This window comes from Nerophis lumbriciformis, linkage group LG39 (genome assembly GCF_033978685.3).
Source record: "Nerophis lumbriciformis linkage group LG39, RoL_Nlum_v2.1, whole genome shotgun sequence".
Taxonomy (NCBI): domain Eukaryota; kingdom Metazoa; phylum Chordata; class Actinopteri; order Syngnathiformes; family Syngnathidae; genus Nerophis; species Nerophis lumbriciformis.
Genome location: NC_084586.2, coordinates 20,449,451 through 20,468,280, shown reverse-complemented (window position 1 = coordinate 20,468,280; position 18,830 = coordinate 20,449,451). Strand labels below are relative to the sequence as shown.

General features: G+C 37.4%; 1 protein-coding gene across 3 annotated transcripts in view; it reads right to left on the bottom strand.

Annotated features, from left to right (window-relative positions):
• rabgap1 (RAB GTPase activating protein 1) overlaps positions 1-18,830 on the bottom strand; it is a 244,158-nt gene that overhangs the window by 219,083 nt on the left and 6,245 nt on the right. The window contains exons 2-3 of one of the 3 annotated variants that reach the window (XM_061932118.1): positions 8,831-9,047; positions 1,102-1,131 (exon numbers count right to left, since the gene is read on the bottom strand). In XM_061932118.1, the coding sequence (XP_061788102.1) occupies positions 1,102-1,131; positions 8,831-8,983 (183 nt within the window). In that variant the 5' untranslated portion in view covers positions 8,984-9,047. Of the gene's footprint in view, positions 1-1,101; positions 1,132-8,830; positions 9,166-18,830 lie in introns of all 3 variants that reach the window. The other 2 variants (XM_061932119.1, XM_072912694.1) reach the window with 2 other exon arrangements.

Sequence of the window (18,830 nt, the reverse complement as noted above, 5' to 3'; positions counted from 1 at the left end):
TACTAATTAGGGTCCAATAAGCCCAAATAGCAAAGAGAAATAAAAAAAGCATGTACACAAACAGCTTGGGCCTTAAGAAGTTAAGGCGCAGATATATATACGTTGTGAAATGAGTTATGTACACAGAAATATTTATTGACATACATTAATTGTTTACAAACAGTGTCTGTAACACGGCAGTAAAACGGGTGATCAAACAAAACAGAAGTCATGGTCATGGACCCACTAGCTGTGTAAGACAGCTCTACAATCAGCTAAATAGACTCAATAACTCCACGCTGTTGTTTTGGTGAATTTATGAAACTAAAACAATACAGTTTATAGTCCGGTGCGGCTAATATATGCAGAAAAATAGTTTTTTCTTCTAAAATTCAGGTGTGGTGCGCTCTATAGTCCGGAAAATACAGTAGTTTATCGTGTGTTTTTTGTTGCGCCATAAAGTGTTAATACTGTAAGTATTGTGCGGTTTGATTGCGACATGCAGTCGTGCATTTTAGTTGTGGTTTCCATTCACAAATTTGGAGGTGTTGAAATCGCCATGCAATATCGCTAATGCTAATCAGTAAAATATCAATAGCAAAGTAATAATAATAATAATAGATTTTATTTGTAAAAAGCACTTTACTTTGAGCAAACAACCTCAAAGTGCTACAGTGTATTAAAAAAAAAAAAAAAAAAAAAAAGATAATAAAAATAAATAAATAATAAAAACTAGACCTGTATATTAGAACTAAGCTAGCGCATTTTTTAGGTAAAGTGGCGCCTTACTTTACTTAAGTCGCAGCGTTTTGAGACAAATGCGTCACGGCATTGAAAATTGCAACATTCCTTGGAGGTAGTTTGGCCAAGTCCGCTCTCAGTGCTGCTGGAGTGGTCGCGGAGTGCCGAAGTGACGCCATGTGCAACCCAGTTTATGTGGCTTGGTTCCAAAAAAAGTACCCGGCAGGGACGTGACACAGGCTAAAGCGAGGCGGCGGCGGTCACTTTCACAAGGCAGCAAATAAAGACGATCACGGCGGGGTCACATGACACAGCGAGAGAGAGAGAGAGAGAGAGACACCAGCAGTACAGAAAGAGGACGAAGAAGAAGAAGAGACTGACCTTAAAGCTGACTCCTTCCTCTGAAATCACCTGTGTTGAAGACAAGAAGTTTAGACTCCTCCCTGACTGGATGAGGGCAAAACCAGACTATGGTTGTGAAGACCTGAGTGAGGTCACACTGAACAAGTAGTGTTTGGATGCTACAAGACCAAGTAGTGTTTGGATGCTACAAGACCAAGTAGTGTTTGGATGCTACAAGACCAAGTAGTGTTTGGATGCTACAAGACCAAGTAGTGTTTGGATGCTACAAGAGCAAGTAGTGTTTGGATGCTACAAGACCAAGTAGTGTTTGGATGCTACAAGACCAAGTAGTGTTTGGATGCTACAAGAGCAAGTAGTGTTTGGATGCTACAAGAGCAAGTAGTGTTTGGATGCTACAAGACCAAGTAGTGTTTGGATGCTACAAGACCAAGTAGTGTTTGGATGCTACAAGACCAAGTAGTGTTTGGATGCTACAAGACCAAGTAGTGTTTGGATGCTACAAGAGCAAGTAGTGTTTGGATGCTACAAGAGCAAGTAGTGTTTGGATGCTACAAGACTAAGTAGTGTGCGATGCTACAAGACCAAGTAGTGTTTGGATGCTACAAGACCAAGTAGTGTTTGGATGCTACAAGACCAAGTAGTGTTTGGATGCTACAAGAGCAAGTAGTGTTTGGATGCTACAAGAGCAAGTAGTGTTGCTGCATTCATTTATGGCCTGGTGGCGCCATCTGCTGCTACTTTCCCACAATGCACTTCCACAGGTAGACAGATGATTGGTGCATAACTTGCTATAAAATATTTATTGTTTTAATTTGTGCATAACTTGCTATAAAATATATATTGTTTTAATTGGTGCATAACTTGCTATAAAATATTTATTGTTTTAATTGATGCATAACTTGCTATAAAATATTTATTGTTTTATTTGTGCATAACTTGCTATAAAATATTGTTTTAATTGGTGCATAACTTGCTATAAAATATATATTGTTTTAATTGGTGCATAACTTGCTATAAAATATATATTGTTTTAATTGGTGCATAACTTGCTATAAAATATTTATTGTTTTAATTGGTGCATAACTTGCTATAAAATATTTATTGTTTTAATTGGTGCATAACTTGCTATAAAATATATATTGTTTTAATTGGTGCATAACTTGCTATAAAATATTTATTGTTTTAATTGGTGCATAACTTGCTATAAAATATTTATTGTTTTAATTGGTGCATAACTTGCTATAAAATATATATTGTTTTAATTGGTGCATAACTTGCTATAAAATATTTGTTTTAATTGATGCATAACTTGCTATAAAATATATATTGTTTTAATTGGTGCATAACTTGCTATGAAATATTTATTGTTTTAATTGGTGCATAACTTGCTATAAAATATTTATTGTTTTAATTGGTGCATAACTTGCTATAAAATATTTATTGTTTTAATTGGTGCATAACTTGCTATAAAATATTTATTGTTTTAATTGGTGCATAACTTGCTATAAAATATATATTGTTTTAATTGGTGCATAACTTGCTATAAAATATTTATTGTTTTAATTGATGCATAACTTGCTATAAAATATATATTGTTTTAATTGGTGCATAACTTGCTATGAAATATTTATTGTTTTAATTGGTGCATAACTTGCTATAAAATATCCATCCATCCATCCATCCATCTTCTTCCGCTTATCCGAGGTCGGGTCGCGGGGGCAGCAGCTTAAGCAGGGAAGCCCAGACTTCCCTCTCCCCAGCCACTTCGTCCAGCTCCTCCCGGGGGATACCGAGGCGTTCCCAGGCCAGCCGGGAGAGATAGTCTTCCCAGCGTGTCCTGGGTCTTCCCCGTGGATGCATAACTTGCTATAAGATATATATTGTTTTAATTGGTGCATAACTTGCTATCAAATATTTATTGTTTTAATTGGTGCATAACTTGCTATAAAATATTTATTGTTTTAATTGATGCATAACTTGCTATAAAATATTTATTGTTTTAATTGGTGCATAACTTGCTATCAAATATTTATTGTTTTAATTGGTGCATAACTTGCTATAAAATATTTATTGTTTTAATTGGTGCATAACTTGCTATAAAATATTGTTTTAATTGGTGCATAACTTGCTATAAAATATATATTGTTTTAATTGGTGCATAACTTGCTATAAAATATTTATTGTTTTAATTGGAGCATAACTTGCTATAAAATATTTGTTTTAATTGGTGCATAACTTGCTATAAAATATTTATTGTTTTAATTGATGCATAACTTGCTATAAAATATTTATTGTTTTAATTGGAGCATAACTTGCTATAAAATATTTGTTTTAATTGGTGCATAACTTGCTATAAAATATTTATTGTTTTAATTGATGCATAACTTGCTATAAAATATATATTGTTTTAATTGGTGCATAACTTGCTATAAAATATATATTGTTTTAATTGGAGCATAACTTGCTATAAAATATTTATTGTTTTAATTGGTGCATAACTTGCTATAAAATATTTATTGTTTTAATTGGTGCATAACTTGCTATAAAATATATATTGTTTTAATTGGTGCATAACTTGCTATAAAATATTTATTGTTTTAATTGGTGCATAACTTGCTATAAAATATGTATTGTTTTAATTGGTGCATAACTTGCTATAAAATATATATTGTTTTAATTGGTGCATAACTTGCTATAAAATATTTATTGTTTTAATTGGTGCATAACTTGCTATAAAATATATATTGTTTTAATTGGTGCATAACTTGCTATAAAATATGTATTGTTTTAATTGGTGCATAACTTGCTATAAAATATGTATTGTTTTAATTGGTGCATAACTTGCTATAAAATATGTATTGTTTTAATTGGTGCATAACTTGCTATAAAATATTTATTGTTTTAATTGGTGCATAACTTGCTATAAAATATTTATTGTTTTAATTGGTGCATAACTTGCTATAAAATATATATAGTTTTAATTGGTGCATAACTTGCTATAAAATATTTATTGTTTTAATTGGTGCATAACTTGCTATAAAATATTTGTTTTAATTGGTGCATAACTTGCTATAAAATATTTATTGTTTTAATTGGTGCATAACTTGCTATAAAATATATATTGTTTTAATTGGTGCATAACTTGCTATAAAATATATATTGTTTTAATTGGTGCATAACTTGCTATAAAATATTTATTGTTTTAATTGGTGCATAACTTGCTATAAAATATGTATTGTTTTAATTGGTGCATAACTTGCTATAAAATATATATTGTTTTAATTGGTGCATAACTTGCTATAAAATATTTATTGTTTTAATTGGTGCATAACTTGCTATAAAATATTTATTGTTTTAATTGATGCATAACTTGCTATAAAATATGTATTGTTTTAATTGGTGCATAACTTGCTATAAAATATTTATTGTTTTAATTGGTGCATAACTTGCTATAAAATATGTATTGTTTTAATTGGTGCATAACTTGCTATAAAATATATATTGTTTTAATTGGTGCATAACTTGCTATAAAATATTTGTTTTAATTGGTGCATAACTTGCTATAAAATATTTATTGTTTTAATTGATGCATAACTTGCTATGAAATATTTATTGTTTTAATTGGTGCATAACTTGCTATAAAATATATATTGTTTTAATTGGTGCATAACTTGCTATAAAATATTTATTGTTTTAATTGATGCATAACTTGCTATAAAATATATATTGTTTTAATTGGTGCATAACTTGCTATCAAATATTTATTGTTTTAATTGGTGCATAACTTGCTATAAAATATTTATTGTTTTAATTGATGCATAACTTGCTATCAAATATTTATTGTTTTAATTGGTGCATAACTTGCTATCAAATATTTATTGTTTTAATTGGTGCATAACTTGCTATCAAATATTTATTGTTTTAATTGGTGCATAACTTGCTATAAAATATTGTTTTAATTGGTGCATAACTTGCTATAAAATATATATTGTTTTAATTGGTGCATAACTTGCTATAAAATATTTATTGTTTTAATTGGAGCATAACTTGCTATAAAATATTTATTGTTTTAATTGGTGCATAACTTGCTATAAAATATATATTGTTTTAATTGGTGCATAACTTGCTATAAAATATTTATTGTTTTAATTGGTGCATAACTCGCTATAAGATATGTATTGTTTTAATTGGTGCATAACTTGCTATAAAATATATATTGTTTTAATTGGTGCATAACTTGCTATAAAATATTGTTTTAATTGGTGCATAACTTGCTATAAAATATATATTGTTTTAATTGGTGCATAACTTGCTATAAAATATTTATTGTTTTAATTGGAGCATAACTTGCTATAAAATATTTATTGTTTTAATTGGTGCATAACTTGCTATAAAATATATATTGTTTTAATTGGTGCATAACTTGCTATAAAATATTTATTGTTTTAATTGGTGCATAACTCGCTATAAGATATGTATTGTTTTAATTGGTGCATAACTTGCTATAAAATATATATTGTTTTAATTGGTGCATAACTTGCTATAAATTATTTATTGTTTTAATTGATGCATAACTTGCTATAAAATATTTATTGTTTTAATTGATGCATAACTTGCTATAAAATATTTATTGTTTTAATTGGTGCATAACTTGCTATAAAATATTTATTGTTTTAATTGGTGCATAACTTGCTATAAAATATTTATTGTTTTAATTGGTGCATAACTTGCTATAAAATATATATTGTTTTAATTGGTGCATAACTTGCTATAAAATATATATTGTTTTAATTGGTGCATAACTTGCTATAAAATATTTATTGTTTTAATTGATGCATAACTTGCTATAAAATATTTATTGTTTTAATTGGTGCATAACTTGCTATAAAATATTTATTGTTTTAATTGGTGCATAACTTGCTATAAAATATTTGTTTTAATTGGTGCATAACTTGCTATAAAATATTTATTGTTTTAATTGGTGCATAACTTGCTATAAAATATATATTGTTTTAATTGGTGCATAACTTGCTATAAAATATTTATTGTTTTAATTGGTGCATAACTTGCTATAAAATTGTAAGTCAAGGTGACAAACTATTTTAATATTTATTGCTAAAAACAAAAAAAATGCTTGTTGCATGATGAGAGAAGATGAAAGTGTAGACCATAAAAAAATGGCATAATAAATACAAAGTGCTTAAATAAAAAGTGCTTAAATATTTTCAGCCGTTCACAGGCCATATAAATGAATTCAACGGTCCGCATAAAATAATGTACCAGGCCACCTAAAATAAAGGGCCACAAAAAAAGACATGGTAATCGGCGCCCCATAAAATAATGTATCAGGCCACATAAATAATGTACCGAGCCACAGAGAAATGACATGGTGGGCCACATAAAATAATGTGTCAGGCCACGAAAAAAAATATGGTGGGCCACAAGGAATAATGTGCTGGAGCAAATTAATCGATGTGGCTGGCCAAATAAAACAATGTACCAGGCCAACAAACATGATATGGTGGGCCACATGAAATAATAGTAGACCGTGTAAAATGATGTGGTGGACCATATAAAATGATGTGGTGGACCATGTAAAATGATGTGGTGGACCATATAAATAATGTGGTGGACCATGTAAAATGATGTGGTGGACCATATAAATAATGTGGTGGACCATATAAATAATGTGGTGGACCATGTAAAGTGATGTGGTGGACCATATAAATAATGTGGTGGACCATGTAAAGTGATGTGGTGGACCATATAAATAATGTGGTGGACCATATAAATAATGTGGTGGACCATGTAAAATGATGTGGTGGACCATGTAATATGATAATAATAATAATAATAATAATAACTGGGATTTATATAGCGCTTTTCTAAGTACCCAAAGTCGCTTTACATGTAGAACCCATCAATCATTCACACCTGGTGGTGGTAAGCTACTTTAATAGCCACATCTGCCACATAGACTGACGGAAGCGTGGCTGCAATTTGCGCCAACGGCCCCTCCGACCACCACCTATCATTCATCATTCAGTTCACCGGTGTGAGTGGCACCGGGGGCAAAGGGTGAAGTGTCCCGCCCAAGGACACAACGGCAGCGATTTTTGGATGGTAAGAGGCGGGGAGCGAACCTACAACCCTCAGGTTTCTGGCACGGTTGCTCTACCCACTACGCCATGCCGCCATAATAATGAGGTGGACCATGTAAAATGATGTGGTGGACCATGTAATATGATGAGGTGGACCATATAAATAATGTGGTGGACCATGTAAAATGATGAGGTGGACCATGTAAAATGATGTGGTGGACCATATAAATAATGTGGTGGACCATATAAATAATGTGGTGGAGCATGTAAAATGATGAGGTGGACCATGTAAAATAATGTGGTGGACCATATAAATAATGTGGTGGACCATGTAAATAATGTGGTGGACCATATAAATAATGTGGTGGACCATGTAAAATGATGAGGTGGACCATATAAATAATGTGGTGGACCATGTAAAATGATGTGGTGGACCATATAAATAATGTGGTGGACCATATAAATAATGTGGTGGACCATATAAATAATGTGGTGGAGCATGTAAAATGATGAGGTGGACCATGTAAAATGATGAGGTGGACCATGTAAAATAATGTGGTGGACCATATAAATAATGTGGTGGACCATGTAAATAATGTGGTGGACCATATAAATAATGTGGTGGACCATGTAAAATGATGAGGTGGACCATATAAATAATGTGGTGGACCATGTAAAATGATGTGGTAGAGCATATAAAATGATGTGGTAGAGCATATAAAATGATGTGGTAGAGCATATAAAATGATGTGGTAGAGCATATAAAATGATGTGGTGGACCATGTAAAACGATGAGGTGGACCATATAAAATAATGTGGTGGACCATGTAAAATGATGTGGTGGAGCATGTAAAATGATGTGGTGGACCATGTCAAATGATGTGGTGGAGCATGTAAAATGATGTGGTAGAGCATGTAAAATGATGTGGTAGAGCATATAAAATGATGTGGTAGAGCATATAAATAATGTGGTGGAGCATGTAAAATGATGTGGTAGAGCATATAAAATGATGTGGTGGAGCATATAAAATGATGTGGTAGAGCATATAAAATGATGTGGTAGAGCATATAAAATGATGAGGTGGACCATGTCAAATGATGTGGTGGACCATGTAAAATGATGTGGTGGACCATGTAAAATGATGTGGTGGAGCATATAAAATGATGTGGTGGAGCATGTAAAATGATGTGGTGGAGCATGTAAAATGATGTGGTGGAGCATGTAAAATGATGTGGTGGAGCATATAAAATGATGTGGTGGAGCATGTAAAATGATGTGGTGGAGCATGTAAAATTATGTGGTGGAGCATGTAAAATGATGTGGTGGAGCATATAAAATGATGTGGTGGACCATGTAAAATGATGTGGTGGAGCATGTAAAATGATGTGGTGGACCATGTAAAATGATGTGGTGGAGCATATAAAATGATGTGGTGGAGCATGTAAAATGATGAGGTGGACCATATAAAATGATGTGTTAGAGCATATAAATAATGTGTGGCGAGGAGGAAAAGAGTACGCAGGTAAGAAGAGAAGTGTTAGCGTGCATGAGAAGCGACTAGTTAGCGTGTTAAAACAATGATCTAGAAGGTCAAAGACTTCTCCATGGACATGTCTGAGGTGCGTCCACACCTCACCCTCCTTACCTTCAGACCCGTCTTTTCGTCGTCGCTGCCGTTGTTGGCGGAGGACGGCGTCTCGTCGCCCAGCCGGGACACCAGGACAAAGTCCTCGCTGTTGAGAGTGGACACAGAGTCCGAGGACACGCTGATCTTCCCCGCCGAGCCCTTGTCGTCCATGGCCGTCGCTCCCACGCCTCGCTCATGGATGGAAGACAGCAGCCAGGACAGCACACCTAATCACCTGCACGGGAAACACCAGGACCATAAGAAGACAGCAGCCAGGACAGCACACCTAATCACCTGCACAGGAAACACCAGGACCATAAGAAGACAGCAGCCAGGACAGCACACCTAATCACCTGCACGGGAAACACCAGGACCATAAGAAGACAGCAGCCAGGACAGCACACCTAATCACCTGCACGGGAAACACCAGGACCATAAGAAGACAGCAGCCAGGACAGCACACCTAATCACCTGGACAGGAAACACCAGAACACTACACTTCATTATGCACTCAACTCCATACATTGTCTTGATTGCATACTGATATTGCTCTGATATCAGCCACTTTAAAACAAGTATCGGATTTTCTCATCTAAACTTTCTGACGTCATGTGCGATACGAGCAGTCCTACAGTGTGTTTACTTGTGTGTGTGATATCATGTGCGATACACACAGTCCTGCAGAGTGTGATATCATGTGCGGCACACACAGTCCTGCAGTGTGTTTACTTGTATGTGTGATATCATGTGCGACACAAGCAGTCCTGCAGCTTGTTTACTTGTGTGTGATATCATGTGCGATACAAGCAGCCCTGCAGTGTGTTTACTTGTGTGTGTGATATCATGTGCGGTACAAGCAGTCCTGCAGTGTGTGTACTTGTATGTGTGATATCATGTGCGATACAAGCAGTCCTGCAGCTTGTTTACTTGTGTGTGATATCATGTGCGATACAAGCAGCCCTGCAGAGTGTTTACTTGTGTGTGTGATATCATGTGTGATACAAGCAGTCCTGCAGTGTGTTTACTTGTGTGTGTGATATCATGTGCGGTACAAGCAGTCCTGCAGTGTGTGTACTTGTATGTGTGATATCATGTGCGACACAAGCAGTCCTGCAGCTTGTTTACTTGTGTGTGATATCATGTGCGATACAAGCAGTCCTGCAGAGTGTTTACTTGTGTGTGTGATATCATGTGTGATACAAGCAGTCCTGCAGAGTGTTTACTTGTGTGTGTGATATCATGTGCGATACAAGCAGTCCTGCAGCTTGTTTACTTGTGTGTGATATAATGTGCGATACAAGCAGTCCTGCAGAGTGTTTACTTGTGTGTGTGATATCATGTGCGATACAAGCACGCCTGCAGAGTGTTTACTTGTGTGTGTGATATCATGTGCGATACAAGCACTCCTGCAGAGTGTTTACTTGTGTGTGTGATATCATGTGCGGCACACGCAGTCCTGCAGTGTGTTTACTTGTATGTGTGATATCATGTGCAACACAAACAGTCCTGCAGCTTGTTTACTTGTGTGTGATATCATGTGCGGTACAAGCAGTCCTGCAGCTTGTTTACTTGAATGTGTGATATCATGTGCGACACACGCAGTCCTGCAGTGTGTTTACTTGTATGTGTGATATCATGTGCAACACAAACAGTCCTGCGGCTTGTTTACTTGTGTGTGATATAATGTGCGATACAAGCAGTCCTGCAGAGTGTTTACTTGTGTATGTGATATCATGTGCGATACAAGCAGCCCTGCAGAGTGTTTACTTGTGTGTGTGATATCATGTGTGATACAAGCAGTCCTGCAGTGTGTTTACTTGTGTGTGTGATATCATGTGCGGTACAAGCAGTCCTGCAGTGTGTGTACTTGTATGTGTGATATCATGTGCGACACAAGCAGTCCTGCAGCTTGTTTACTTGTGTGTGATATCATGTGCGATACAAGCAGCCCTGCAGTGTGTTTACTTGTGTGTGTGATATCATGTGCGGTACAAGCAGTCCTGCAGTGTGTGTACTTGTATGTGTGATATCATGTGCGACACAAGCAGTCCTGCAGCTTGTTTACTTGTGTGTGATATCATGTGCGATACAAGCAGTCCTGCAGAGTGTTTACTTGTGTGTGTGATATCATGTGCGATACAAGAAGTCCTGCAGAGTGTTTACTTGTGTGTGTGATATCATGTGCGATACAAGCAGTCCTGCAGTGTGTTTACTTGTGTGTGTGATATCATGTGCGACACAAACAGTCCTGCAGCTTGTTTACTTGTGTGTGATATCATGTGCGATACAAGCAGTCCTGCAGAGTGTTTACTTGTGTGTGTGATATCATGTGTGATACAAGCAGTCCTGCAGTGTGTTTACTTGTGTGTGTGATATCATGTGCGGTACAAGCAGTCCTGCAGAGTGTTTACTTGTGTGTGTGATATCAAGTGCGATACAAGCAGTCCTGAAGAGTGTTTACTTGTGTGTGTGATATCATGTGCGATACACACAGTCCTGCAGTGTGTTTACTTGTATGTGTGATATCATGTGCAACACAAGCAGTCCTGCAGCTTGTTTACTTGTGTGTGATATCATGTGCGATACAAGCAGTCCTGCAGAGTGTTTACTTGTGTGTGTGATATCATGTGTGATACAAGCAGTCCTGCAGTGTGTTTACTTGTGTGTGTGATATCATGTGTGATACAAGCAGTCCTGCAGAGTGTTTACTTTTGTGTGTGATATCATGTGTGATACAAGCAGTCCTGCAGAGTGTTTACTTGTGTGTGTGATATCATGTGTGATACAAGCAGTCCTGCAGTGTGTTTACTTGTGTGTGTGATATCATGTGTGATACAAGCAGTCCTGCAGAGTGTTTACTTGTGTGTGTGATATCATGTGTGATACAAGCAGTCCTGCAGAGTGTTTACTTTTGTGTGTGATATCATGTGCGATACAAGCAGTCCTGCAGTGTTTACTTGTATGTGTGATATCATGTGCAACACAAACAGTCCTGCAGCTTGTTTAATTGTGTGTGATATCAAGTGCGATACAAGCAGTCCTGCAGAGTGTTTACTTGTGTGTGTGATATCATGTGCGATACAAGCAGTCCTGCAGAGTGTTTACTTGTGTGTGTGATATCATGTGCGATACAAGCAGTCCTGCAGAGTGTTTACTTGTGTGTGTGATATCATGTGCGATACAAGCAGGACTGAGTGTTTACTTGTGTGTGTGATATCATGTGCGATACAAGCAGTCCTGCAGAGTGTTTACTTGTGTGTGTGATATCATGTGCGATACAAGCAGTCCTGCAGTGTGTTTACTTGTATGTGTGATATCATGTGCGATACACACAGTGCTGCAGTGTGTTTACTTGTATGTGTGATATCATGTGCAACACAAACAGTCCTGCAGCTTGTTTACTTGTGTGTGATATCATGTGCGATACAAGCAGTCCTGAAGAGTGTTTACTTGTGTGTGTGATACATGTGCGATACAAGCAGTCCTGCAGTGTGTTTACTTGTGTGTGTGATATCATGTGCGATACAAGCAGTCCTGCAGAGTGTTTACTTGTGTGTGTGATATCATGTGCGGCACACGCAGTCCTGCAGTGTGTTTACTTGTATGTGTGATATCATGTGCAACACAAACAGTCCTGCAGCTTGTTTACTTGTGTGTGATATCATGTGCAACACAAACAGTCCTGCAGCTTGTTTACTTGTGTGTGATATCATGTGCGATACAAGCAGTCCTACAGCTTGTTTACTTGAATGTGTGATATCATGTGCGACACACGCAGTCCTGCAGTGTGTTTACTTGTGTGCGATATCATGTACGATACAAGAAGTCCTGCGGAGTGTTTACTTGTGTGTGATATCACGTGCGACACGCGCAGTCCTGCAGCGTGTTTACTTGTGTGCGATATAATGTGCGATGCAAGCAGTCCAGCAGAGTGTTTACTTGTGTGTGTGATATCATGTGCGATACAAGCAGTCCTGCAGCGTGTTTACTTGTGTGTGTGTGAGATATCATGTGCGATACAAGCAGTCCTGCAGTGTGTTTACTTGTGTGCGATATCATGTGCGATACAAGCAGTCCTGCAGAGTGTTTACTTGTGCAAAGCTGGACATAAACAGACAATTTCTTCTACTTTACTGAAGTCATTTACAAAAGGTAAACATGCTAGGCTATAGGCTACTCGAAGCAAGCAGCTACACAGCAGCTAAGCACACAAGTTAGACGTAGGTAATAAAACAGCACATTTGTCAATATCAACACGTAATGGATAATTATAGTTACGTATTACTTACACACACAAAGTCTCCAAGGCAGAAGCTAGTATCCAGTAACAAGCGTGTCTGCGTCATTCAACTTCAGCTTACCTTTATGAATTGTTGTGACTACTCGGTGTCACCCCAAAACAATCAACTTAAAGACAGTATCAGTCCACTCCAGACGTTAATAATAAATACGATAAATTAAATGTTTTTTTCTTTCTTTGTCGGAAGCAAAGTTGGCTGCACGAACAAAGGCACTCGCTCTCTGGTAACCGAGCAACGCAGGAAGTGACCGCGCCAACAGCCAATCAGGTGACAGTATGGAGTGGGGAAAGGAAGTGTAAATGTTGTGGATCAAAGAGGAAAAGTCAGCAAAGTGACCAATGTGGTCTGTGCATGATGCAAGGCAAGGGCGCTAACACCAACACCACCGTAGCCGCGCTCACCCTTTAGAGCACAGCTGTAACGTCCTGCCACTAAACCTGCATTTTCACACTATTTTCTTACACTTTATGAAACATTTCTTACATATTCCTTAGTTTTAAGATCTTATTATTAAGTGTTCAATGTGATTTGAACATTTTGTTGACATTGTTTGTTTTCCATGCCTCCTTTCTGCTTGGATAGCTCCTTATTTTCCACAGCTCACAAAAAGTATCAACATGTGCAACATTTATGTCCTGATAGGAGTCTTCGGCCCGGATGTTGTCTGGCAGGGGAACAGGGGAAGCGGACTGAGGCTTGAAAGGCCGTCCGCACGCAGCAGTCGCCATGGAAAGGGTAATAATAGCCACAAACTACAAAAAGGGAGGGAAGTAAAGGGAAGGACAAATGGAGGAAGAACACACCTTTAATTGTCATGGTGTGTGCACAGCAACCTGCACGCAGACGCCATAAAAGAAATATAAAGAACACATGACTTGTGCAAAGTGCACTGGAACTACTATTGTGGCCTCTTAGTATTATTATTGTGCTAAAAAGATGGAGGACGACACCGCATCCCTCCAAACATCCATCCATCCATTTTTACCGCTTGTCCCTTTCGGGGTCCAAGTCATTTATTTGTGTTTAGACACTCTCTGGGGGAGTGCTTTTTTTTTTAACCTCCTGACAACTGCATTAAATCATTCTATTAGCTGCAGAGGTGGGTAGTAACGCGCTACATTTACTCCGTTACATCTACTTGAGTAACTTTTGGGATAAATTGTACTTCTAAGAGTAGTTTTAATGCAACTTACTTTTACTTTTACTTGAGTATATTTATAGAGAAGAAACGCTACTTTTACTCCGCTACTTTTATCTACATTCAGCTCGCTACTCGCTACTAATTTGTATCGATCTGTTAATGCACGCTTTGTTTGTTTTGGTCTGTCAGACAGACCTTCAAAGTGCCTGCGTTACTGGTGACGTTTCACTCCATTCCACCAAGAAAATACAGTCACTAGTGACGTTTGACTCCGTTCCACCAATCAGATGCAGTCACTGGTGACGTTGGACCAATCAAACAGAGCCAGGCGGTCACATGACCTGACTTAAACAAGTTGAAAAACTTATTGGGGTGTTACCATTTAGTGGTCAATTGTACGGAATATGTACTGTACTGTGCAATCTACTAATACAAGTTTCAATCAATCAATCAAACAGCCGACAAGATTGCGCACCAAACACGAAGCAAGGCCAAAGCGCATGCATGGTGCAGGAGAACAAAGGACTTCTTTCATTTAAGATTTGTGATAAACCATCAAACTCATTCGTTAAAAGGACTCTATAGTAATATAAAGTGAGTTTTTCTGGACATTATCATGCAAGAAAAGTTTATTTTTGGGACCGCGATCACCGCGTAATGATTTTTAAAGGTTGCATTACAAACATTTAACTGTCCCATGTGATCAGCCAGTGCGATTGGAAGTCCATGCTCAATTATTGCCTCCGTAAATAAAACTTCGGCATTTATCACATCCAAAGAATCTGTTTGGGCGACGAAAAATGTTGAAAGTTTTCCACTTGGCATTAGACTTGTGTTTTTTTGTCCCAACGTGGTCTTTTACATCGCTAATTCCTCCGTGTCCGATCGAAAAATCTTGTCTGCACAAGGTGCAATTCGCGTAGTTTTCACCCTTTTTTTTTTTTTTAATTAATGAAAAACCGTATTTTTTATCACTGCAACCGTAACCCGGAATAGGTTGATGAAAACCGTACGAATTACGGGAAAACCGGAGTAGTTGGCAGGTATGAGATAGTGCCAAGTAGCAATAATCTTGACTTTAGAGTTGTATTCCAAAAATGGACTAAAATGGTAACAGTTACAGCATGTTAACATTTAGGTTGCTGGCAAAATAGCGCCAAGTAACATCTGACCACAGAACTTTCCTCCAGAAGGTCTTATCTGTGTCCATGTGATGTCAGATGAAACAAAAATGGAGCTGTTTGGCCACAATACCCAGCAATATGTTTGGAGTAGAAAAGGTCCCAGGAACACCAAGCCTACCGTCAAGCATGGTGGTGGTAGTATTATGCTCTGGGCCTGTTTTGCTGCCAATGGAACTGCTGCTTTAAATGGGACAATGAAAAAGGAGGATTAGCTCCAAATTGTTCAGGACAAGATAAAATCATCAGCCCGGAGGTTGGGTCTTGGGCGCAGTTGGGTGTTCCAACAAGACAATGACCCCAAACACACCTCAAAAGTGGTAAAGGAATGGCTAAATCAGTCTACATACCTGCCAACTTTTGAAATCAGAAAAACCTAGTAGCCAGGGTCCAGGGGCCGCAGGCCCCGGTAGGTCCAGGACAAAGTCCTGGTGGGGGGTTCAGCCCCCCGACGCAAAATGATTGATTGCATTCAGACAGGTTAAAATGTTGCTAAAACCATCACTTTTCTATCAGTCACAGTGACTTTTCAAAACAAAAATATTACAGCAAAAATCATATGGGTTGATTGACATGTTTATTCTGTAAGCTAACTTCAATAGTTTGAAATTATTTTGACAGTTAATGCCAGTTATCCTGTCAACCTTTCACAAGACTTCAATTTGTTCATTGAAAGTATAAACACTTTTTACAGTAAACAAATGGTAAAACAGTACTAAACAATTCCATTAAAAAAAAAATTGGTGTCATTATTAACTTTCTGTCCAAGCTTGTATAATCTACTGCCTTGTTCAATTGTAAAAAATATTCTGTGCCTAAAATTCACATTTCTATCACAATTATCATACTGTAAACATGGTAAGCTAACTTCATTAAAATTAATAGTCCTGTCAATAGCATGGAATTACAATTCAAATGTAGTTTTTTTTGTAAGCCTTTCAAAAGAATTCAAAATATGAAAAATGAATGAAAATTAATTTAAGCCATCAGACACTTGAAAAGTGGCACATCACATCTCTAATGTAATCATTTGAACTTTTCAACAGAAATAGCACTGCAAAAATATTAAGGACATACTTCTGTATTTTGGTAGTTATGCTGTCAACATTTAACAAGATTTCTTCAACTTGGACTTGAAAGCATAAATAGTATAAACACTTTTAACAGTATGTCGTGCTGTGAAATACAGCCGACAAGATTGCGCACCAAACACGAAGCAAGGCCAAAGCGCATGCATGGTGCAGGAGAACAAAGGACTTCTTTCATTTAAGGTTTGTGATAAACCATCAAACTCATTCGTTAAAAGGACTCTATAGTAATATAAAGCGAGTTTTTCTGGACATTATCATGCAAGAAAAGTTTATTTTTGGGACGGCGATCACCGCGTAATGATTTTTAAAGGTTGCATTACAAACATTTAACTGTCCCATGTGATCAGCCAGTGCGATTGGAAGTCCATGCTCAATTATTGCCTCCGTAAATAAAACTTCGGCATTTATCACATCCAAAGAATCTGTTTGGGCGACGAAAAACGTTGAAAGTTTTCCACTTGTATCGCTAGCAACGGCATTAGACTTGTGTTTTTTTGTCCCAACGTGGTCTTTTACATCGCTAATTCCTCCGTGTCCGATCGAAAAATCTTGTCTGCACAAGGTGCAATTCGCGTAGTTTTCACCCTTTTTCTTTTTTTTAATTAATGAAAAACCGTATTTTTTATCACTGCAACCGTAACCCGGAATAGGTTGATGAAAACCGTACGAATTACGGGAAAACCGGAGTAGTTGGCAGGTATGAGATAGTGCCAAGTAGCAATAATCTTGACTTTAGAGTTGCATTCCAAAAATGGACTAAAATGGTAACAGTTACAGCATGTTAACATTTAGGTTGCTGGCAAAATAGTGCCAAGTAACATCTGACCACAGAACTTTCCTCCAGAAGGTCTTATCTTTGTCCATGTGATGTCAGATGAAATAAAAATGTAGCTGTTTGGCCACAATACCCAGCAATATGTTTGGAGGAGAAAAGGTGAGGCCTTTAATCCCAGGAACACCATTCCTACCGTCAAGCATGGTGGTGGTAGTATTATGCTCTGGGCCTGTTTTGCTGCCAATGGAACTGCTGCTTTAAATGGGACAATGAAAAAGGAGGATTAGCTCCAAATTGTTCAGGACAAGCTAAAATCATCATGGGTGGTGGGGTCTTGGGTAGGGATGTCCCGATCCGATATTTGGATCGGATCGGCTGCCGATATTTGCCAAAAATTGCGTATCGGCAAGGCATGGGAAAATGCCGATCCAGATCCAGTTTTAAAAAAAACTCCGGTCCGTGTTTTCCAACGCACCGATTTAAATAATACATTCCACCTTTCTGCTGCTCCCTAATTTCCGTTCCGCATTTTCCAGCACACCTTCAACACATCCACATGTCTGTGAATTCTCACGCAGTTGCTTTTAGCTGCTGGCATTACACGACAGGCTCTTGTCACTCTTTCCTGTGTCTCCTTCTCACAGACAGCAAGCGCACCTTCTTACATACGTCACATACTGTCACCTCATACGTCACATACTGTCACCTCATACGTCACATACGTATACGCCCTCCCCGAGCAGAGAGGTAGCAGCATGGCTAACGTTAGCTGTGATGCTAGCGCAGCCGTGCGAGCAACGCTCCCTCTAAGGTGCGCGCCTGTGCAATTGCGCACTGTTTAAGCGTCCTCTGTGCATTGCAAATCTATGCCACGCACAAAATCTAATAAAAAAAATAAGCGCATAACAATTTTCGACACACGGACACGACAGAGAAAACAGTTTTCCTCATCATTGTTCAAATATTTTGACGTCTGTCGAGACGCTTATCTCCATTCGGTGCCACACGTCCCACACCATCAAAATGCAGAGGCAAAAAGTAGCATATATTAATGCAGTATGAAGAAGAATGTTTTAATGTAGACATGCAAGCCTTGAAAGAAAATTTTGAAAATCAAGACTACATTTCCTGCTAATGGGTGCATTTCTACCCTATATTTTAACTTTAGATTTATTCTCATATCAAACTCTTGGCTGTCTTTTTGACACTTACATCCGGCGCCCCCCTCCACACCCTGGATTATAAATAATGTAAATAATTCAATGTGATTATCTTGTGTGATGACTGTATTATGATGATAGTATATATCTGATAGTATATATCTGTATCATGAATCAATTTAAGTGGACCCCGACTTAAACAAGTGTGAAAAACTTATTGGGGTGTTACCATTTAGTGGTCAATTGTACGGAATATGTACTTCACTGTGCAACCTACTAATAAAAGTCTCAATCAATCAATCAAAACACATGGAATCATCATACTGCTGTGATTATATGCATCAAGTGTTCATTCAAGGCTAAGGCAAA